At 40.3% G+C, this 24,134-nt stretch overlaps 1 protein-coding gene across 1 annotated transcript in view; it reads left to right on the top strand.

Annotated features, from left to right (window-relative positions):
• Positions 1-440: 440 nt before the first annotated feature.
• LOC137406966 (major facilitator superfamily domain-containing protein 6-like) overlaps positions 441-24,134 on the top strand; it is a 50,875-nt gene continuing 27,181 nt past the window's right edge. The window contains exons 1-4 of the mRNA XM_068093566.1: positions 441-551; positions 8,870-9,502; positions 20,734-20,970; positions 23,894-24,105. Of these exons, the coding sequence (XP_067949667.1) occupies positions 452-551; positions 8,870-9,502; positions 20,734-20,970; positions 23,894-24,105 (1,182 nt within the window). The 5' untranslated portion in view covers positions 441-451. The remainder of the gene's footprint in view (positions 552-8,869; positions 9,503-20,733; positions 20,971-23,893; positions 24,106-24,134) is intronic.

The raw sequence follows: 24,134 nt of genomic DNA, 5'->3' as shown, positions 1-24,134 counted from the left end.
ACTCTATTGCTATACACACTCTATTGCTATACACACTCTATTGCTATACACACTCTATTGCTATACATACTCTATTGCTATACACACTCTGCCTATTGCTCTTTTTATTTTTGCAGAGTATGTGAGCTATCATATGCTCTCATATGAGAGAATATGGGAGCATGTGAGCTCTCCTGTGCTCTCCTTTATCTGTTTGACCAAATATGAATACTCGTGTGATTATCTCTAGTCTAGGGATGGTTTCTATATTTCTCCTGTTTCTAAGCATGGCATAATCCTCTATTCTCACAGACTTATTGCGTAACGCCAATCAATAGCTTGTTTGTGTTAAGGCCAGAGCTCAGCACGCCATCCTGTCACTTGCCGACTGCTAGCAAGCGCAAATGACCTGCACTTGTATGGGCTTGCTAAACATTAGTTCAATTTACAGGATTCTATGCCAATCACGAAGATGCAGTGCCTGTGCAACACCAATCCTGCACTGAAGAAGTGCTTTCATATCAACCCTCAACTATTGACCATCAAGATATTCTACTTTCTCACTCTATCAGGTATTTTCAGTATTCTAACTTCACTCTATCAGATGTTTTCAGTATGCTAACTTCACTTATCAGGTATTTTCGGTATGCTAATTTCACTCTATCAGGTATTTTCAGTATTCTAACTTCACTCTATCAGGTATTTTCAGTATTCTAACTTCACTCTATCAGGTATTTTAGTATGCTAATTTCACTCTATCAGGTATTTTCAGTATGCTAACTTCACTCTATCAGGTATTTTCAGTATGCTAACTTCACTCTATCAGGCATTTTTAGTATGCTGATTTCACTCTATCAGGTATTTTCAGTATTCTAACTTCACTCTATCAGGTATTTTCAATATGCTAACTTCACTCTATCAGGTATTTTCAGTATTCTAACTTCACTCTATCAGGTATTTTTAGTATGCTAACTTCACTCTATCAGGTATTCTCAGTATGCTAACTTCACCCTATTGGTTACTTTCTGTATTCTAACCTCAGTCTGTCAAGTAATTTATCTATTCTTACCTCATGCTATCAGGTATTTTCAGTATTTTTGCCCTCTTCTATCAAGTATTTTTCGTATTGCAACCTCACTCCAACAGGTTTTTTCTGCATTGTAACCGCATTTTGTCAGGTATTTTCTGTATTGCACCCTCACTCTATCAGGTATTTTTGTATCGTAACCTCATTATATCAGGTTTTCTGTGTATTGTTATGTATTAGATAGTTTTGTCACTGTTACTTTCAATTGAGGCATTCCTTAGTATACGATCATCTACTTGTCTCTGGACCCAAATACTGCTTGGTATATGACACATGGTATGTTTTACCTACTGGCATGACACATGGTATGTTTTACTGACTGTATGTTCAACTAACTGGTATGACACATAATATGTTCTACCTACTGGTATGACACACAATATGTTTCGCTGACTGGTGGGACACATGATATGTTCAACTAACTAGTATGACACATGCTATATTTTACTGGCTGGTATGACACATGGTATGCTTTACTGACTGGTATGGCATATGATATGCTCAACTAACTGGTATGACACATGATATGTTCTACCTACTGCTATGACACATGGTATGTTTTACTGACTGGTATGACACATAATATTTAATAATTTCTATACTGTACTGTATTTCTATACTGTACTGTATTTCTGTACTGTATTTCTGTACTGTATTTCTGTACTGTATTTCTGTACTGTATTTCTGTACTGTATTTCTGTACTGTACTGTATTTCTATACTGTACTGTATTTCTGTACTGTACTGTATTTCTGTACTGTACTGTATTTCTGTACTGTACTGCATTTCTATACTGTACTGTATTTCTGTACTGTACTGTATTTCTGTACTGTACTGTATTTCTATACTGTACTGTATTTCTGTACTGTACTGTATTTCTATACTGTACTGTATTTCTGTACTGTATTTCTGTACTGTACTGTATTACTGTACTGTATTACTGTACTGTATTTCTGCACTGTAATGTATTTCTAAAATTTTTTTAGCTGGGTATTGTCATTCCTTTCATTCAAACTATCATTTGTGAAAAAGTAAATTTTTCATTCACTGTATTTCCATGACACAGTTAATTCACCGTATTTTCATGACACAGTTAATTCAACGTATTGCCATGACACAGTTAATTCACCGTATTTCCATGACACAGTTAATTCACCATATTTCCATGACAAAGTTAATTCACCGTATTTCCATGACACAGTTAATTCACCGTATTTCCATGACACAGTTAATTCGCCGTATTTCCATGACACAGTTAATTCGCCATATTTCCATGATACAGTTAATTCACCGTATTTCCATGACACAGTTAATTCACCGTATTTCCATGACACAGTTAATTCACCGTATTTCCATGACACAGTTAATTCCATGACACAGTTAATTCCATGACACAGTTAATTTCATGACACAGTTAATTCAATGACACAGTTAATTCCATGACACAGTTAATTCCATGACACAGTTAATTCCATGACACAGTTAATTCCATGACACAGTTAATTCCATGACACAGTTAATTCCATGACACAGTTAATTCCATGACACAGTTAATTCCATGACACAGTTAATTCCATGACACAGTTGATTCCATGACACAGTTAATTCCATGACACAGTTAATTCCATGACACAGTTAATTCCATGACACAGTTAATTCCATGACACAGTTAATTCCATCACACAGTTAATTCCATGACACAGTTAATTCCATGACACAGTTAATTCCATGACACAGTTAATTCACAAGTTTGCATCATCTGTAACATGGAAATGGCAAAAATCCGCAATTCTCGCTAAGCTGATTACTCGATAATTTTTGCTGATTGCTTCATACTTGAAAAAGATGGAAGCGGGACTTCTGAATGGGGCGCAAAAGTTCTTTCCATTTTAAACATTTTTCACAATACAGTCATTCCTATTTTGAAAGTGTTCTGCTAAGCAACGCAGAAGGGTGCCACTATGACCTCTGGCATGGAAGATCAGTAGGAGTAACTCCAAGGTCTTCATAAATGGAAGATCAGTAGAAGTAACTACAAGGTCTTTATATATGGAAAATCAGTAGGAGTAACTCCAAGGTCTTTCTATATGGAAGATCAGTAGGAGTAACTCCAAGGTCTTCATAAATGGAAGATCAGTGGGAGTAACTCAAAGGTCTTTATATATGGAAGATCAGTGGGAGTAACTCCAAGGTCTTCATAAATGGAAGATCAGTAGGAGTAACTCCAAGGTCTTTATATATGGAAAATCAGTAGGAGTAACTCAAAGGTCTTTCTTTATGAGAGATCAGTTGGATTAACTCCAAGGTCTTCATAAATGGAAGATCAGTAGGAGTAACTCCAAGGTCTTTACATATGAAAGATCAGCAGGAGTAACTCCAAGGTCTTCATAAATGGATGATCAGTAGGAGTAACTCCAAGGTCTTTATATATGGAAAATCAGTAGGAGTAACTCCATGGTCTTTCTTTATGAGAGATCAGTAGGATTAACTCCAAGGTCTTCATAAATGGAAGATCGGTAGGAGTAACTCCAAGGTCTTTACATATGAAAGATCAGCAGGAGTAACTCCAAGGTCTTCATAAATGGAAGATCAGTAGGAGTAACTCCAAGGTCTTTATATATGGAAAATCAGTAGGAGTAACTCCAAGGTCTTTCTTTATGAGAGATCAGTAGGATTAACTCCAAGGTCTTCATAAATGGAAGATCGGTAGGAGTAACTCCAAGGTCTTTACATATGAAAGATCAGCAGGAGTAACTCCAAGGTCTTCATAAAAGGAAGATAAGTGTGAGTAACTCCAAGGTCTTTATATGTGGAAGTTCAGTAGAAGTAACCTCGAAACCTTTATATTTATCTTGGTGACTCACGGCTAGCATTCCCAAAGATCATCCGTGTAAACTGCTTGGCACTGTCTTAACCAGTATTTCAGGACTTTGGGCTAATATTATGAAGCGAGGAACTAGGAAATTTGAGTAAACTTAGGTAGCATAACTGCCTGCATCCTCAAGGTCTAATTTTGGTACAATGTTTGACATTAGGCGAGCAGAGAATATTTTCTTTGCAAACTGTCTTCTTCCGGACAGGATATGACTTAACTACTTCACAAAAAACATAGTACAAAGTGGATTGACCTGTACAACACTAGGCCAGACTAGCATTAAAATCTATACAACCTTTATAAGTAATATTGAATGTAGTTCTAGGAAAGCTGGAGCAATTGTAGAGACGGGCGCTGGCATTAACATCGGTTGAAAATTAGTAAAGGTTTTCTCAGATTCCTTACTTTGCATCCTTAAAATTTTTGCTGTGGATGTTAATGCTTCCATTGAATTAAAACGAGTCGGGATTCAGCATTGCTAATGGCAAGCGACCAGCTGTTGCAATGGCAAAATTTACTTATGTGATGCGCTATGAATAAATATGAACTTCCGACCAGTGCACAAAGCTAATAAGGTGATAGAAAGCATTTCCCACAAGCCTCATTGTCTAGACTAGTTTATTCAAACTACGTGTAGAATGGGGTTGTTTGAAACATGCCTTCAATGCTTAGGATTGTAACAGGATACACAGCCTAACGCCAGCTTGGTTCAAGCTCCAGATAATAACCCCGTAAAGTTTCTCAGCTCTATCCTTTGACCTAATTAGTAGGCAGTGCCAATTTCTTATTCATACTGTTAACTGCTTTAACTTAGGTACATGTACAAGCTATAGGCAAGAGATTCCTGTTATCAAAGTTATCATCTTTAATGCAGAGAAATATACAGAAGAGAAAAATGAAAGAGACTAGTTGGCTTAACCAGTGTTAGTTTGTTCCAATTAGTTACTTTCCTTTCTTTGCAAACTTTATATGCATAAACAGAGTGGGTCTTTGTATGGCATGAGTTAACTGCTGGCAGTAGTTGCTGATTAAGAGTGGACATATTTCGTAATTTCTTTGCAATATTGGCTTCAAATAGCAAAATTTTCAAGGGGTAACAGTACTATGGAAGTAATGATGGTTGTTGTACTTGTACAGCAGGAGTACCAGAAGGTCACACTGCTGCTACATGCGTAGTACAGCAGGAGTACCAGAAGGTCACACTGCTGCTACATGCGTAATACAGCAGGAGTACCAGAAGGTCACACTGCTGCTACATGCGTAGTACAGCAGGAGTACCAGAAGGTCACACTGCTGCTACATGCGTAATACAGCAGGAGTACCAGAAGGTCACACTGCTGCTACATGCGTAGTACAGCAGGAGTACCAGAAGGTCACACTGCTGCTACATGCGTAGTACAGCAGGAGTACCAGAAGGTCACACTGCTGCTACATGCGTAGTACAGCAGGAGTACCAGAAGGTCACACTGCTGCTACATGCGTAATACAGCAGGAGTACCAGAAGGTCACACTGCTGCTACATGCGTAGTACAGCAGGAGTACCAGAAGGTCACACTGCTGCTACATGCGTAGTACAGCAGGAGTACCAGAAGGTCACACTGCTGCTACATGCGTAGTACAGCAGGAGTACCAGAAGGTCACACTGCTGCTACATGCGTAATACAGCAGGAGTACCAGAAGGTCACACTGCTGCTACATGCGTAGTACAGCAGGATTACCAGAAGATCACACTGCTGCTACATGCGTAGTACAGCAGGAGTACCAGAAAATATAGGGCAAAGTGAGAAACCCTTTCAGCCTAGAAGTTTTGCGATGTTCGAATTAGGAGTGAAAATTCTTCGAAGCACAGTGCATCCATGAAAAAGAGACAATTTTAAAGCGAATCTATATTCTATTTAAAATAAGGTGTGTTTAATTGGCAGGTTTGACTAGCTCTATTCTGAACAACTCTATGACTACTGCACGGCCTTCTGTATGGCCTGCTTTACGGCCTGTTGTACGTACTTCTGTGTAGCCTGCTGTATGAACTGCTGTACAAACTGCTGTACGGCCTGCTGTACGGTCGGCTGTACGGGCTGCTGTACGAACTGCTGTACGACCTGCTGTACGGCCTGCTGTACAGTCTGCTGTACAGTCTGCTGTACGGGCTGCTGTACAGTCTGCTCTACGGTCTGCTCTACGGGCTTCTGTACGGTCTGCTCTACGGTCTGCTCTACGGGCTGCTGTACGGTTTGCTCTACCGTCTGCTGTACGGTTTGCTCTACGGGCTGCTGTACGGTTTGCAGCGCGATTTGTCATGCGACAGATTCTGTATTGCTGTACAGGGCTCTAGAGTAGCCTACAGCTCTAGTGCTGTATAGTGCTCTAGAGTAGCCTACAGCTCTAGTGATGTACAGTGCTCTAGAGTAGCCTACAGCTCTAGTACTGTATAGTGCTCTAGAGTAGCCTACAGCTCTAGTACTGTACAGTGCTCTAGAGTAGCCTACAGCTCTAATGCTGTACAGTGCTCTAGAGTAGCCTACAGCTCTAGTACTGTACAGTGCTCTAGAGTAGCCTACAGCTCTAGTACTGTATAGTGCTCTAGAGTAGCCTACAGCTCTAGTGCTGTACAGTGCTCTAGAGTAGCCTACAGCTCTAGTACTGTACAGTGCTTTAGAGTAGCCTACAGCTCTAGTGCTGTATAGTGCTCTAGAGTAGCCTACAGCTCTAGTGCTGTATAGTGCTCTAGAGTAGCCTACAGCTCTAGTACTGTATAGTGCTCTAGAGTAGCCTACAGCTCTAGTACTGTATAGTGCTCTAGAGTAGCCTACAGATCTAGTGCTGTATAGTGCTCTAGACTCTCGAGCTACGAGTATATCATAAAGCTAGTAAACATAGGTTTCTATTTTGCCTTTTCCGAAAACTACCAAAGCTAAATGATTTTTTTGATAACTAGTGCTGCCTGTAGTTGGTTTATCATCTTTTGCTGGCATGCTTTTACTTTGGTTTTTCTCTCTGTCTTTTCCTTCATGTTTATAATAGCAAGATCATTAACACGTCGTAATGGGTATTCTGTTGGGAGTTTTAAATGTGTATTTTAGTTATGTTATAAAACCAGTACTTGATCTTGTATTAAAGCCATTAGTTGTGTTGAAACTTGGAAAAGTAATGGAAAAGGCGCATCTCTACATACTTAGAAAAGTCAGGGTTTAAATCTTACTTGAAACAGAATAGCACTTCATGTGAAATTTTGAACATACTTAAGTGATTCCCACATTACTCTTTCCTTGTTACTAAAGTTTTGGTTTGGTATGATTTCTGAATCCTTCAAGTCTTTGACTAGGGAAACTTTAGCTCAATCTGTTTAAAGGTTCAATGTCGCGTGTCTTGTAATTCAGTAGGCAATTGCGCCTTATAATTGCTCCACGCTGCCCCATAAACATTACCAGTGAACTAAGTTAATCAGCAACATTCTTTGTTTGGGTTGGCAGTGTATCAGACTTGTTATGTGTTGATAGATAGCTCATAGGAGAGTGTTTGTATTGTGAAGATGTGATTAATAGCTCGACATTTGGTTAAGGTGAGACAAAGTATCATGGCAACCAGTGTGTTGACCTGACAGCATACCGACATCTGTATTCATTCAGATTTTGTAATATCACATGGAAGCATTGCCATTATCCTATGATATTAATAGTATTCTGTTATCTTGTTGCATGCTGTGTCATCAGTTGCTCTGATTTATTTGTACTTTTTTAATGTACATTAAATGTACATCCATTGTACATCCAATGTACAGCTGTTACTGCAATCATATAAAAACCTTATTCTAAAGTTAATTCAACAGTTGCTCAGCTCTTTCACTTGTAAGTATAGATTATCTGCTCAGCCCTAGTGACTGTATATCCGATGTCTGCTCAGCCCTAGTGACTGTATATTCGATGTCTGCTCAGCACTTGTGACTGTATATTCGACATCTGCTCAGCACTAGTGACTGTATAGCCGACATCTGCTCAGCACTAGTGACCGTATATTCGACGTCTGCTCAGCCCTAGTTACTGTATATTCGATGTCTGCTCAGCACTAGTGACTGTATATTCGATGTCTGCTCAGCCCTAGCGACTGTATATTCGATGTCTGCTCAGCACTAGTGACTGTATATCCGACATCTGCTCAGCACTAGTGACTGTATATCCGATGTATGCTCAGCACTAGAGACTGTATATCTGACGTCTGTTCATCACTAGTGACTGTATATTCGACGTCTGCTCAGCCCTAGTGACTGTATATTCGATGTCTGCTCAGCACTAGTGACTGTATATTCGATGTCTGCTCAGCACTAGTGACTGTATATCTGACGTCTGCTCAGCACTAGTGACTGTATATCCAATGTCTGCTCAGCATTAGTGACTGCATATCCGACGTCTGCTCAGCACTAGTGACTGTATATTCGATGTCTGCTCAGCACTAGTGACTGTATATTCGGTGTCTGCTCAGCCCTAATGACTGTATATTCGATGTTTGCTCAGCACTAGCGACTGTATATTCGATGTCTGCTCAGCCCTCGTGACTGTATATTCGAAGTCTGCTCAGCACTAGTGACTGTACATCCGACGTCTGCTCAGCACTAGTGACTGTATATCCGACGTCTGCTCAGCATTAGTGACTGCATATCCGACGTCTGCTCAGCACTAGTGACTGTATATTCGATGTCTGCTCAGCACTAGTGACTGTATATCAGATGTCTGCTCAGCACTAGTGAATGTATATCAGATGTCTGCTCAGCACTAGTGACTGTATATTCGAAGTCTGCTCAGCACTAGTGACTGTATATCAGATGTCTGCTCAGCACTAGTGATTGTATATTCGATGTCTGCTCAGCACTAGTGACTGTATATCAGATGTCTGCTCAGCACTTGTGACTGTATCTGTTTCCCGTTTCTGTTGCAGCTATTGCCACACTTATACCCTACCTGCCAATCTTCTTCATACAGCTTGGTATTCAGCAGACGGAGATTGCTGTAATTTATTCCCTTATATTTTTTCTCACATTTTTTAAAAACGCCATAGTGGGTTTCATAGCAGACAAGTATCAACTTCACAAAGCTATACTTATTGTCAGCTGCATCCTCACTGGCCCTTTGTATGCCACACTTCTCGCCGTGCCTCCAATCTCCAAAATACAACCTAGTCAAGTCATCTCTGCTCAAGTCTTGTGTACAAATGCATCTATCAACAGAACCTACGTTCATCAGATAGAAGAGCGCTATTTTCACCTATTTAGTATTAATCAGAGTTTCCCTGGTTGTCAAGGACCACCGCAGATAGAAGTTAAAGTGAACGCCAAGACTTGTATAGTTACATGCGGAGAAGGTTGTGGCAGCACCAAAAATGAATCCAAGATATTGAAGGCAGCGCATGAGCGAAGTAACTTTACATGCTTTAGCTGTGACATAGACTCTTGCAGCCCTCGGCCTTATAGTTCATCAACATTTTGGCTATGTCTCATCATTGGAATTATGGCAGCGCTGTGCGGCAGCAATGAGCTCATGATGAATGATGCAATCGCTCTGACTGTGCTAGGTAAGATCTGCATTATCGCTAGCTTCTTTCGAGTTGGACAACTGAACTCAGGTAGCTAAACTGAGAATTATAGGGAGTGCAACCATGACATAATAAATTGAAAATTTCATGAGTTGTTTGAATTCAAATTGAAGAATATTACAAGCCACCCGACAGCTTAGATGAAAAATAGATTCCAAGTAGATTAGTCAATAAAAATAATTCATTGAGGCTCATTCTAAAATATTGATATCTTATCATATATGCGGAGTCTCTAGTCAGCATATATTCTCTAGTCAGCATATATTTTCTAGTCAGCATATATTCTCTAGTCAGCATATATTCTCTAGTCAGCATATATTCTCTCGTCAGCATATATTCTCTAGTCAGCATATAGTCTCTAGTCAGCATATATTCTCTAGTCAGCATATATTCTCTAGTCAGCATATAGTCTCTAGTCAGCATATATTCTCTAGTCAGCATATATTCTCTAGTCAGCATATATTCTCTAGTCAGCATATATTCTCTAGTCAGCATATAGTCTCTAGTCAGCATATATTCTCTAGTCAGCATATATTCTCTAGTCAGCATATATTCTCTAGTCAGCATATATTCTCTAGTCAGCATATATTCAGTCTTTGCATTCTATTGCGTGCAAGGTTGGGCTTTCCTACAATCAGTTTTTGCTTGAATATGTACAAAATTATAAAGGTTGAATCTTTTGATGAAAGTTTCTATGATGGTATATATCCTTCATAAAAGGTACTTTTGACAGATAGAAATGAGAATCATGGAAGGCTTTAGCTGTTACAAGCAATATCAGGTTTACAGTTGATGTTCTACACACCTTGTAATGAAGTATTTTATATCAGTCTGCTATAATACAAATAACATAAAGGAAACTGCCGTGTTTTTTTACTGCTCCACAAGACCACTTGAGTACAAGGCAACAAGTATATATTTCTCAAATATATATATAAGAGTACAGCTTAACAGATGCGACAAACAAACAGTAAACTGCATGATGTGAAAATTCCAGGTGCTCTACCTTCTGTCACTTTTGTGTCGTCTTATATGGTTTTCATTGGACAGCAAGCCTTGCTCTTCTGTCATAAGGCTGATTTGATGATCACTCAACCGACCGTGGCTCTAATGCCGTGCCGAGACTCGGCTCGGTCCTAGTGTCTGACTCAAGTGTCTGACTCAAAATCTTCTGGCTTAATCCTTCACTCGACTCTGGGCCCAACTGTCAGCCGCCACACTCTTTTCCCAGTAGAACCCCTCGGGGCCTCCCACTCACCTTTTGGAGGAGAGCTCAGCTGAGCCCAGAGCCTGCGCTGTCGAGCTCTGTACTCCAGGCAGCAGACCTCTGACCCTGAAAAACTCGGTTGTTTTCTCCCAACCTCCTAGATCTGATCAATGTGTAAGTTCACATGGCCAGCTCCTACCAGCTTCGACTATCCTCCAAGAGCTGCCCGCTTCGCTCTCTTTGGCTGTGGTACAATGGCTGGTAGGCACATGGGCATTCCAATATTCAAGTCAGTCGATCTAAGTGTGACTCAGCCGTGTCAGAGTAAGGTCCCATCTGGTCGGCTTTGTAGCAGATCTATGCACGGGCCGACTCAGCCGATCAGTGGATTCAAAATGGTATGGATGAGGGTAGGTGATGCTGGATCGCCGAGTCTGCTTCAGCTCTGGTGACTCGACCGGTCGCTTCATCTGTCATGTCTCCTTAGGCTTGTGTCTGTCCAATCAAACCGGTTTGACTTCAGGCTTTTTTTGAGACCGGCAAGCCACATTCAAGATAGCGATACACGGCTTCATCAGATGGTCGGCAGGCTATCCTTTTACTCTCAAAAAAGTTGTCTATTTTTCTTGGTCGACGAAATAGACAGCACTCTTGCTCTTGCCACCTTTATGTAAATCTTGGTGCGACATGACCTGATTGCGTGAGACATGCTAGCGTCAACAGAAACTCACAAAGATGTCAAAGTGCTGTAATATGTTCTGCTGTCGGCATCTCCGCATGCTTGTGATGATGCCATACAGCCCGCATGTACCAAGTTTCCCCTGTGTGGCCTCTCTCACCTTGATTGATTTGGCCTTGCTGACAAACTGTTTCGTCCTGATGACATTACTTTTGGGCAGGTGGTCAGGCATCTTTTTTAGTTCTACTACCAGCATCTTAGTCTTAGCTGAGGTACAAGTCAAGGTCAGCTCCCTAGTTGGTTTGGCTTCAGTCATACAAAAGATTCAAGCTGTTTTGGCAACTCGGCCTCCTCAATCTCTTCCAACCAGTTGAGGTTCTCATGTATCTCAAGTAGAAAAGATTTACTTTGATTCAGTTGACTGGCAGCTTTTGCTAGAGCTGCTCTCAAATCATGGTGATTTGAATATTTAAAACAAATCATATTGTACTGATTTGACACAAATGGTGATTTGATTCGATTTGAAAAGTTTTGGATGTAACTTGATTTGATTTGAAGTTTCGGGCTGATTTGAAGACTTGATTTGAAAAATAAATCAAATCACATCGCTATCGATAGCCTTGTCTTCTGTAACCGTTTGAAACATTTTTACGACGTTTGCAAAGTTAGCCCAAACTTTGGCAAGAAATGCGCATCATTGATACCGAGGCTAAGCAACCACATGCGTGTCCCTCTACAGAAAAAAGAAAAGGACCGCGTGTCGTGTGTGTAAAAAAATCAACATGAGCAGCTCTGGTAAGTTGTGGAAAAAGCATGTTTGTAGTTGTGGTGCTGGCATTGAATACTTTGATATCAATTATTTGATTGCTAGAAATTGGTTGTGACTATCCCACCCTAACCTCACAGTCACTAGACAAAATAAAATTTACTTGTGCTGTGCCTACGCCATGAATGAATGAATAGAGTATTATGATATATATATATAATATTCTATACAATACTATTCCATGCCGCGGACACATTTAATGTTCACAGTAATGACAATGTTCATGAATATAAATATGCATTATATTATAATTGGGAAGAATTTAATTAATAAAATAAATTAAAATTTTATTTGTTATATCAAATTGATTAGAATAATATTAAATAAAATTTTGATTTAATTTATTATTTTAAATTATAAATGAATAGCATAACAATAGTATTCTATCCAAGTAAGTATAATAAATGTAATAATTATATACCATACATAGTTTTAACATTACCATTTATGTATACATTATTATTATATAATTCATTATATTATATGTATAATAGTATAATTAATAATAATTTATACACAGTAACTTACTTACTAAGTGAAGTATAATACTTGAAACGGGATTTCGATTAAAAAGGACGATGTACAGAAAGAGGAAGTCACATGCACTCAGCAAATACAAATATGTGATAATGAAGATATGTTCGCTGATTTTTTGAATAGAGCACCTTTAGCTAGTACAAGTAACCTGAATTCAGTAAATCAGGAGATTGAAAAGTATATGGCGAAAAGCAGATCTTCTTGTAACACTCTAAGCTATTGGCAAGGTGAGACACAGTCACTGAGGCTTAGCAAGCTGGCACTGAAGGTCCTTTCAGTACCAGCTTCATCAGCTCCCATAGAACGGGTTTTTAGTAAAAGTGGCTTCATCATGAGGTCACACAGGAGCTCCTTGGCATCAGAAAACTTGCGCAAGCTAGTTTTTCTAAAATGCAACAAGTGTATTTAAGTAAATGTGTTAATATTATGTAACTGTTAATTATAGGCTCAATGCTTAGTTTCATTTCTTTTAAGTTCAAGCCTCAGTAACTGTGTTTCACTTGCCAATATTTTCAGGTTTTATCTTATATTTGTATCTTATATTTTGTAACTTTAAACAAGCATCTAAAGTTTGTTTTTATATTTGTACATTCTTGCTTAAAAGCTTCAATAAAAGAAAAGTCACCGCCATGACCATAAACTGTTACATAACCCTCCACTCATTCATTGATGTATCGAGCCAATGGTATGATGTGCTCTGCAATGACGTTTTAACATACCTCGTAGAACAAAGAACAAAACCGTATCTAGTGATGAATTTAGCATACATAATACATATAGTGGTACAGAAATACAGTTATACTATTCCTATCCATAGAACCCAAAACAGGCAGGGGTGGGGGCAAACCCCCTACCCTTTCCCCCTAGTTCAGGTCCTATGGATAGGAGTACAGGCTACATCGCTACAGCTATACTGTAGATTGATCATACTATGCAACAATTGAGCGAACAATTTAAAATAGTATTTCAAACAATTCTCAAATGATCCAGGATTTGAATTCGTTATTGGGCTGATTTGATTTGATTTGCTTCGAATCTGCTGACAAGTTTGGGAGATTTGATTTGTAGTTTGCCGGATATGATTTGATTTGACTTGAGTCATAAAAAAGTCATTTGAAAGCAGCTCTTGCTTTTGCTAAATCCTTGTAAGGCATAGTATTGACTGTTTTTGGTTGGTCGGTAAAAGCCTGAGCGCCAACCAGGTGTGACTCGATGTAAGTCTTCCTGTTTTAAAAACAGAGTTGCTTAAGAAGGCAACCTGGCTAAAATGCTCTTTTTCTTCTTTGTTGAAGGACCCCACTGCCTCATACGAGTCTCCTGAGTCCGTGCTTTGACACACGGCTACAGGCTTCTTGTTTGAGTTCAGGAAGCCTCCAAGCATTCCTCCGCTCTTGCTTGTAATAGCTTTAGCTGGTTTAATATAACTTCAGGAGAATCGCTAGTTTTACCTTGCTGAGTCATGGTGATAGGTTCGTAGAAATGCTGTAAACTTTTGAGCTGATAAATCTCGATAAGTGTTTGGGACAGAACATGCTTTTTGTGATTCTCAAACACAAATTGTCCTGTCCTGCTTATTGCTTGGGTTTGACCTCTTTCCTTGGCATTTATAATCCTTGCCGGGTTTGCTCAAGATTGGCTGTTATTGTAGATAACCATTCCCATTCTGCATATTGATCAGGCTGCTGAGTGGTCCAAGTCAACTGAAGGATGTGTCGAACGATTCCTAGTACGGCTTTTTCCAGACTCCGAGACCTGGCTGGTTGTTTTTAAATGCTGAGCCGTTTGTTTTTCAATTTTCGTCAAAGCTCTTTCAGCCTAGCTTGAATTTTTTGGATGAGCTCCAGATTTCTTTTAGCTTCTGATCTAGGCTTTAGTTCTGTTTTCAGTTTGGTTTTTTCTCATTTTTCTAGCCCTTTTTATGTCGGTACCTCTGTGGGGCTTGATGGCGGCTGGCGCTCATCCCAACTTTTCTTGGCATACATGATATAGTTTTAGCCGACTTTCATCTTAAATTAAGGTCTTTGATATTCTATCAGACAAGTGTAGTTAGGCCAACCTTTTTTGACATAGTATGGTCAAAGGAATTTTGCTTATAGCCTGTGGTTGTTTCTTTTTTCCGTTGCTTGTTTACCATCCATACCTAGTCTCCAAGAGCATAGAAGAGTGGCTTTTCTTTATTCTCCTGTTTTATGGCTATCTGTCTTTTTCTGATGTGGCATAGACCTCCTCCATCCACTTGAGCAGCTCCACCATGTACTCATAGTTCAGTTGCACCTGCAGTGATAGAGAATGGTACTCCAGTTGGTGAGGTAGTTTTAACTTTCGTCTCGGCATCATCATGTTGGCTGTTTCTCCCATCTCCAAGTGGAATGTACCTCTGTACTTCTTCATCAATTGGAGAAGTAGCATGTCCCATTCCTCTTCGCCTCTGGTTAGCAACAGTGCTTTGAGTGAGTCGCTCAGCTGTCGGTTGTTGCGCTCCACCACTTCATTAGCTTGAGGATGATAGCAGGTAGAGTGTGACTTCTCCACACACCAGAGCTGACACAGTTTAGTTATTAGCTGGCTCTCAAACAGTGCCCTTTAGTTTGTGTGAATCTACTCTAAAAAGCCATGTAACAGAAAACTCTTTTGTTCAAGGCTCTAGCCACCACTGGTACCATTGTTTCTGGGAAAGTCAAAGCAGCCTGCCATCGAGTAAAGTGGTCAGCCACCACTAATATTTACTTGTTACTCTTTAGCATCATTGACAGTAGTTTCACCAAGTCTACTGCTACCTTTTTTAAGGGTGTCTCACGTACAGCCTCTGTCTACCAGCAGCTGTCTTCGCATCACCTTACTTTGCCGCATGGCATACTTCGCAGTTCTTGACCAGTCTCCCTACTGTCACTGTCAATCTCGACAGGTACCATGTCAGGCAAAGGTGGCTGGCCATTTTCTTATCCCAAAGTAGGCTAGAGCATGTTTTTGTCACTCTGATTCCTCTGATGGCTGGCAGGAAGATTGCACACCATCAAGGCGGGTGGTGAGGAGATTTCCAGGCTTCCAACACTCTGTCTGGTCTTATTTGGAAAAACGGCTGAAGCTTGTGTAAATGCCAGAGCTCCTGGTCTCTCAGCTCTAGTTGGTCCTTGGTCAGCTTTTTTTGCTTGAGAAAATGCCTGGTACATAATAGCCACAGGTCCCCGGCCCTTAGCATGCGCCTGACAAGTTCCTTGTCAATTTCACCTTGAGCTTTCACCCGAGCCGTGTCACAGAGTTCACAGGTCAACAAGTCACAGGTCCTGGGCCAACACCACCTCAGCTGCTGCAGTGACAATGAGTTTGCTCATGTGACTGACCAGCTCATGCACAGTTCTGACAACCCATGACACTGCTTTTGTATTTCCATCGAGTCTACTTGACAAGGCCTTGATTTGTATGGCGAGCTCCTTCCTGCTGGGCTCCGCTTTTTTAGCTTGATGAGCTAACAATGCCAGCAGTCCTTGCATGGAAGTGTTTTATGGCTTTCACCATGACCAGCAACTTTCTCAAGGTGATGCAGTAATTCTTTTCCATGAGTGCTAAGGTCTTACTGAAGTAGGCAATCACTGTCTTGGCTCATTCGCAACCTAGGATAGCACAACCCCCTCCACGTCCCCTCGCATCCATGTCTAGTATGTATGTTTGGGGTATTCCAAGATGGGTGCAGAGAAGATGAGTTCCTTTAGTTCTTTAAAGACCATCTGCTCTTCTTCACTCTACCTCCACTTGTAACCTTTTCTCGTCAATCAGTGGAAAGGCCATGTTGTGGCAGCAAAGCTTGGAATGTACTGGCAGTAGTACTTAACCGTGCCCAGGAAGTCTTGCAGTTCTCTGAGCCTTCTGGAGATTGGCCATTCTCGGATCATCCTCTTTTTTAGGGTCAGTAGCCACCCCTTCAATGTGGCCACCTGGCCTAGGTAGTACACCAGCGACTGTAAAATATTGCACTTGACTACCTCACGTTTCAGTCCGGCTCCCTCAGTTGCTGGAACACTTTCTTTAATCAGTTTAGGTGTATGTAAAAATTGAGCATGAGGCCTACAATGTCGTCCAAGTAGAGCAATAGGGTCTGCCAATGTAGCCTATGCAGCATACAATCTGTCAGCCTTTGAATGTGGCCAGGGCAGAGCTGAGTCCACAGTTCCGCAGTTTGCAGTAGGTAGCAAATGCCGATTTCTTCTGGGCATCAGCATTTAATGGCACCTGCGAGCAGCCACTAACCAGATTTAGTAGGCTAAAGAATTTGCTGCCAGAGAGGGTGTTGAGGCTGTCCTCAATCCAAAGAAAAGAGTAGGCATTTTATTTCGTGACCTTATTCAGCTGGTGGTAATTGACACAGAATCTCCACTTCCCATCCATCTTCTAGACCAACACCACCAGGGAATGCCTGGCTCCTTTGGCAGGCTTGATGAGCCTTTTGTTGAGGAGATCCCGTAACTGTCATTTAGCCTCGACCTCCTTTGTTGGTGCGAGTCAGTGAGAGAGTTCCTTCTTTCAGTGGAATGGAGTGATCCACTTCAGAGGTTTGGCCCACATCTCCGCCACTCACGCTGAACGTACTATGGTAGCGCGTCAGCAACCTTGCTAGGCATTCAGTTTGTACTGGCTTTGTACCATTTTTCTTGGCCGCCGAGGGTAGGTTTTCCAAGTAGGTTGGCACCTCTACTTTTGGTGTTTTCACACTACGGGTCACAAAACCCAGGAGGGAGAAGAGCGGTTCCTCATCTATTTGGCAGTCATCTACGTTGCATAGATACAGAAGTTGGTCAGTGAAGTTCGAACACCGATTGACTACGCTTTCCTTCAGCCTAGACTAGTTCAAGCTTGTAGCTAGTGCAGGCTCACTAAACAACCCTCTATTAGTCTCAACAGGCAGTAGATCCAAGTAGTGACTCGGCATGGAGCGGCCATTTCTGTCCTAGCTGGTACTAACATGTCACCACCTGTACTTTGCTGAGTAACAGCCATCCATGTCTATTTGTACAGGTCTACCGGTCACCCATCGACAGAAACCACAAGCTGTTGAAACTCCATAGAACTGATAGGCCACTAAGAAAGGCATCCTCAAGATGGCATCTTCACTGTTGCAGCTTAGCACAAAACTTCTCGATCTTACATTTCTGAGCCTTCTGGGTAGGCTTATGATTCCGTGGACTGACAGTCGATCATCGGCCATGAGACTGTAACTGTCCCTTTCCTCGAGCAAGTTCCTCATGCTTTGAGAGAGCTTGTCGAACACTCGTGCACCCAGCAAGTTCGTGGTACATCCAGTATTAATCAGCAACTGGATGAATTGCTTCTCTAGCTTTCAGGGGAGGAATGAGCTTGGGTCGTGGAGTAGGGCTAGTTCATAGCCTGTGCCTTGATTGATTCGGCACCTTCCTATTTTTGAGAGGCAAGATTTTTGGATCTAGACACTCCTGAATCTGCTAGGGCAAATTCCTGATGTGTCAGTTTAGTTTGGAAAGAGAGGGTGAAGCAAGTCGGCCCTGCCGTTTTTATGGTAGGCTTCCGACTATGCTCCTGCAGAGTTATTTGGACTCATTTCTGAGTATACTCATGTTGTTAAACAATCTTGCAGCAGGCTCTTGGTGTGTCAACTCAGTCAGGAAAGAAGGGTCTGTGTGAGCTGGCCCTACTGCTTTTAAAGCAAGCTTCTAACTGCTCACAGGTCGGGTTACTTCAGACTTGCTTCCAAGGGAATTTTTTGCAGTGCAGTTTTGTGTGACTCCCTAGACTCTGACTGTGTTTCCTTGACTGGGCTGTCCTTCAGATATTTAAATTTCAGCTTCTTAAAGCTTCATAATAGTTCCGGACAACTATGGGAGAGACTCCCTCTCTACTGCTTCATTTGTGATGGTTGAGGCAGAAGTTTGCCGTGGTGCTTCTCTGTCACCTCTCAAACTCTTTCCGGCTAAAGTCCAACTTGGCATGATATCTCTGAGCTGGATTGGTTTTGGGCCTTAGTGCAACCACTAGTCGACAATAGTGTTGCGGCCCTTTGCCATTTCACCAGTTTTGCAGCTTCTGGCTAGAAAATGTTTTACCAACTTGCTCTTGGCTCCTACACCCCCAGCATTGTAGAGCTTTTTTATGATAGCCTCTTTAGGCTTGCACTTCTTCTCTTGCAGCTGTTGAACCTGCTTCATCAGTTGCTGCATGAGTAGTGCCAGCTGGCTGACGGTTTGGTCCGGTACCACTGTAGCTTGTTTTACCAGCTCCTCCATAGACCAAACGACCTTCGGCTGGCGTTTTCAGAATTTATTCGCAGAAGTTATATGCCAGAATTGACTGTGGCTGTCAATGTATGTGGAGCTACTGTAAAGAGGTGGTGTTGAAGGCTAGTGTGGCTCAGGGTACTGCTGTATCTTCCTTTGCCATGTCAGCTTGGTAGATGCTGGAAAGTTTCTATAAGCTAATCGGAGCCATTCTACCTAGACTGCATGCTTCTAGAGGGTAGTCATTGTGGCTCTTCTTAGGGTACTCAGTTCACACTGAGTTTGTCGAGGAGAAAGGCCAAATGGAGTTCTCAGCACGTCAAAGATTGCTTCTACTTGTTAGGCTTGTCTTTTTTTATAGCTTTTCTCTGGAAGCCTCTTGAAACCGCAGTAGGCTGGCCGCCTTCGTTCATTCATTTGTCTCAGGTACTCCATGCAATCATCGGATGAAGTACTCTAAGTCTCCCGAGCTGGAATACCAGAGTGCTTTGAACTGGTGGGCCGTGGCACCATCATGGGGTGCCACCATCATTCTTTGCAGTATCACAGCCAGGCAATTCGTATATCTATCAACGCTCTGAGGGTGTCTGGTGGTCATCTTAGAGCAAACCCTTATGAGAGGGCTCTTCGGATCTTTTGAGATGGGCTGCTTTTAAGGCAGCTCAGGCTCTTACTAGTTCGAGGGTCTTTTATCTCAGTGTATTTGTTCCCTCTGAAGATCTCTCTCTTTTACCATCACTAGGGCAGCCTTGATTAGCACATCTACAGGTTCCTGTAAAGTTGGCAATTGTGATCCCATCGCAGCCACCAGTTTAAAAGCAGCCGCCGTGTTTCTTTTCTGCTCCATAAGAATCAAACCACTTGAGTACAAGGTATCAATTATATACTTTTTAAATATATGTAAGGGCACAGTTTAATAGATGTTAGATGTGATTAACAAACAGTAAACTGCACAACATGTGATTTCGAGGTGCTCTACCTTCTGTTGCTTCTGCATCTTCTTATATAGTCTTTGTAGAATGGCAAGCTTTAAGATGGCAGGACCAACTCAGTGACCGATTTCGCGACCGACTACCAGGGGCTTTAATGAGGGCGGTGTTGTCTGCCAAGTTTGGCTTGATCCTGGTGTCGGTCTCGGGATCCTCTGTCTTCTTCCTTCACTCAGACTTGGACTCGGCAATCAGCTGCTACAAAAAAGACATCTCACGTGATTGCAGCACTTTACTGGCGAGACATGCAGGGCTGACATCCAAACAGTTTTTTGTTGTATTTTATACATACTCATTATTTGTAAATATTCTTAGACTATTGTCTAAGAATATTATTTTTAAGTAATTAGACTATTCTTAGACTATCAACTTTGATAATTTTCAAGTGCGTGAAAAATATTTTCAGCTGCTTTTCAAAAAAACAAAGGTTGCACTCCGCACTAATAAAATTAGCTAATGAGATGCAATATTATAAGTGTTTTGAACCAAATTCACTATGCTGGTCCAAGCTTTAAACCCATAGTTCATATGACCTAGAATTCAAATACTGATTTATGATTTAGTGTTTGTATCAGCAAACATGAATGTTTGATACGCATAGCAAATGTACTGTACAGGCTGCTTTACATTATGTTGTCAAGTTGACAACTCCGACATATGTTTGCATGTAGTTAAGTAAGTCTCTGGGTTATGAATAGATTCATATTTCATGGCACCTCTTTTCTACCAGGTGATGACAGGAAGATGTGGGGGTTGTCTCGTCTTTGGGGTAGCCTAGGCTACGGACTCGCGAGTTTGTTTGTTAGTCTCCTCATAGAAAAACTCGGAGACCGTGAGGCTACCCATGGCGAGTCTATCGATTACACTCCATCTTTTTATATTTACCTGATCATCAGCCTATCAAATGGAATTGTGGCATATTTTCACCCGACAAGAGATGGCATAAAGTCATCAGAGGTGCTGAAAGGTAAGTGCACATGCTATTTTGGTGGGTAGAACTTCATTAGAAGATCCTCATCATCAATAGATGTTTGACTCGATGTTGTAAATAGTTGCTTGACAAAGCTAACCATTGTATTACTAGTAGCATGGTAGTAGCGTGGTAGTAGAATGTTCAGTAGTACCGTGGTAGTAGCATGTTCAGTAGGAGCGTAGTAGTAGGGAGGTAGTAGTGTAGTAGTAGCATGTTTAGTAGTAGTTCATATGAACACATTAAACTATATTCTTTGTTTAGCTACAATCTATTATAAAAACAATAAGAAACAAAAGCAAACAAGAATTCGTTTCCTAATAGCTGGTGTGCGATAATCGCTAACAGCGCTATTGAATTTGATAACAATCTAAATTATTCAATCACAAAACCAATATTTCTATTCAATGATTTTGCTACTTTGTCTAATACTATGCATGGAATTAGACTAAAGCAACTGTAATGATAACACTACCTAAGTTAAGTTTAAAGTCTGCTTTTCTGTTCCTGGATGTGACAGGCAAATCTCTCGCGTTACTCGCACCTAATTTAGAGAAGTATGTTCTGCAAGCAATAGCCTTGGTTCTGCAAGCAATAGCCTCGCACCTTGTATGTAATCCTCATAAATGACATCTAAACTCTAGACTCACTGCTCTTAGCTGATTTATTGATAACTTTTGATGGCTAATATTGATTCAAAAATATTAAGCAGATTATCTCTATTTTATATCTTTACTCGCAAACATTTGTATTGCCTTCTACGCTGTTCTAGTAGCAAACAGAAAGCAAACAGTTTTCTTTCATTTGCTTAGTTATTAGACTATGATGTAAGTTTTGGTATTTTCAGACTTTTTATAAATATGTGATGTGGGTATGAATCAGACTCGTGGCACCAAAGTCGACGGCAGATATTTGTTACCCATAATGCTTGGGAAAACGTATAGAGAGCTTGAAAGCACCTTAAGCTCATCCATTGCTCTTTATTAGTAAATGTTGTTAGGGCTATAATATAAAAGACCTACGATATAAACTAGACAATATGCAATATACATCTAATACAATGTAAACCATGAATAAGTCTTAGTGTTTCTCTTTATTTTCTCTATTTGATACCGTGTGAGTGCGCTCACGATTCTTGAAAAAAAACTTCAAACTTTATTTATTTGAAAAACGCTATAGGGTTTTCAAATGATTTAAAAATAGGGTGCTTAAAATCTGTCTCTTTGTTTTTTTAAAGGATTTGTAAAGATATAAGTGCTAGATGCTGATGAGATAGCATGTCACTTATAAACATATCTAGCCACTTATAAACGTATCTTGTCACTTATAAACATATCTTGTCACTTATAAACATATCTTGTCACTTGTAAACATATATTGTCACTTGTAAACATATATTGTCACTTGTAAACATATATTATCACTTGTAAACATATCTTGTCACTTATAAACATATCTTGTCACTTGTAAACATATCTTGTCACTTGTAAACATATCTTGTCACTTATAAACATATATTGTCACTTATAAACATCTTGTCACTTGTAAACATATATTGTCACTTATAAACATATCTTGTCACTTGTAAACATATCTTGTCACTTATAAACATATCTTGTCACTTATAAACATATCTTGTCACTTATAAACATATCTTGTCACTTGTAAACATATCTTGTCACTTATAAACATATCTTGTCACTTATAAACATATATTGTCACTTATAAACATCTTGTCACTTGTAAACATATATTGTCACTTATAAACATATCTTGTCACTTGTAAACATATATTGTCACTTGTAAACATATCTTGTCATTTATAAACATATCTTGTCACTTATAAACATATCTTGTCACTTATAAACATATCTTGTCACTTATAAACATATCTTGTCACTTGTAAACATATCTTGTCACTTATAAACATATCTTGTCACTTGTAAACATATCTTGTCACTTGTAAACATATTTTGTCACATAAACAACAAGGGAAACTAATGCCATAGTTTTGGGTGTCTTTTTTGGCTAATAATTTTAGCTGTGATCAAGTATTGCCAATTTTTAACTTGAAACATCGTGGCAGTAAATTCACATAAAACAACAAGCAAAATCTCAAGTGTTTCTAAACTATCTGTTATACTTTTTGATATAAGTATATCTAATGGTTTTAGATGATTGCGTCTTTAAATGTCTCCAGTATAGACATAAGTACTTTTCATCACAATGGTGGCTGAACTGTTTCTCATGAACATTACTGGTTAGACAGTAATATTGTAAAAGAACTGGCCCCCCATGAGGGACTGCTTTATGTGCTTTTGTGGTTTTTCTTTTTTGTGGTATTATTATGGCTTTTCACAGAAAAAAGATAATAAAAAAGATAGAGCTATGTCTTCTTCATATTTGCCTCAATTTTCTTACAATAATTTTCTTCTCATGCCTTTTATGCGATTATGCTTGGGCTTTTCATGCTTAGGCTTTTCATGCTTGGGCTTTTCATGCTTGGGCTTTTCATGCTTGGGCTTTTCATGCTTGGGCTTTTCATGCTTGGGCTTTTCATGCTTGGGCTTTTCATGCTTGGGCTTTTCATGCTTGGGCTTTTCATGCTTGGGCTTTTCATGCTTGGGCTTTTCATGCTTGGGCTTTTCATGCTTGGGCTTTTCATGCTTGGGCTTTTCATGCTTGGGCTTTTCATGCTTGGGCTTTTCATGCTTGGACTTTTCATGCTTGGGCTTTTCATGCTTGGGCTTTTCATGCTTGGGCTTTTCATGCTTGGACTTTTCATGCTTGGGCTTTTCATGCTTGGGCTTTTCATGCTTGGGCTTTTCATGCTTGGGCTTTTCATGCTTGGGCTTTTCATGCTTGGGCTTTTCATGCTTGGGCTTTTCATGCTTGGGCTTTTCAAGTTTTTCTTTATTAGGAGTTGGAAAGATACTACAGGATTCAAGGGTGGTAGTATTTCTAATGATCATCCTCATCCTTGGATTCTACAACGGAGTTATGATCACATACACCTACATCTATCTCAGGGCTAAGTTCATGGCTAGTCAGCTCAACATCGGCCTCTGTGTGCTCATCACTGTTCTTACAGAAATACCGATCTTCTTTTTTGGAGGTAGAATTGTGGAAAAGGTTAGTTCCATTCTCATTCTATCAGCTTG

This window comes from Watersipora subatra, chromosome 10, assembly GCF_963576615.1.
Source record: "Watersipora subatra chromosome 10, tzWatSuba1.1, whole genome shotgun sequence".
Lineage (NCBI taxonomy): Eukaryota > Metazoa > Bryozoa > Gymnolaemata > Cheilostomatida > Watersiporidae > Watersipora > Watersipora subatra.
Note: the sequence above shows the minus strand (reverse complement) of the source record. Positions and strands in the feature narration are given on the sequence as shown.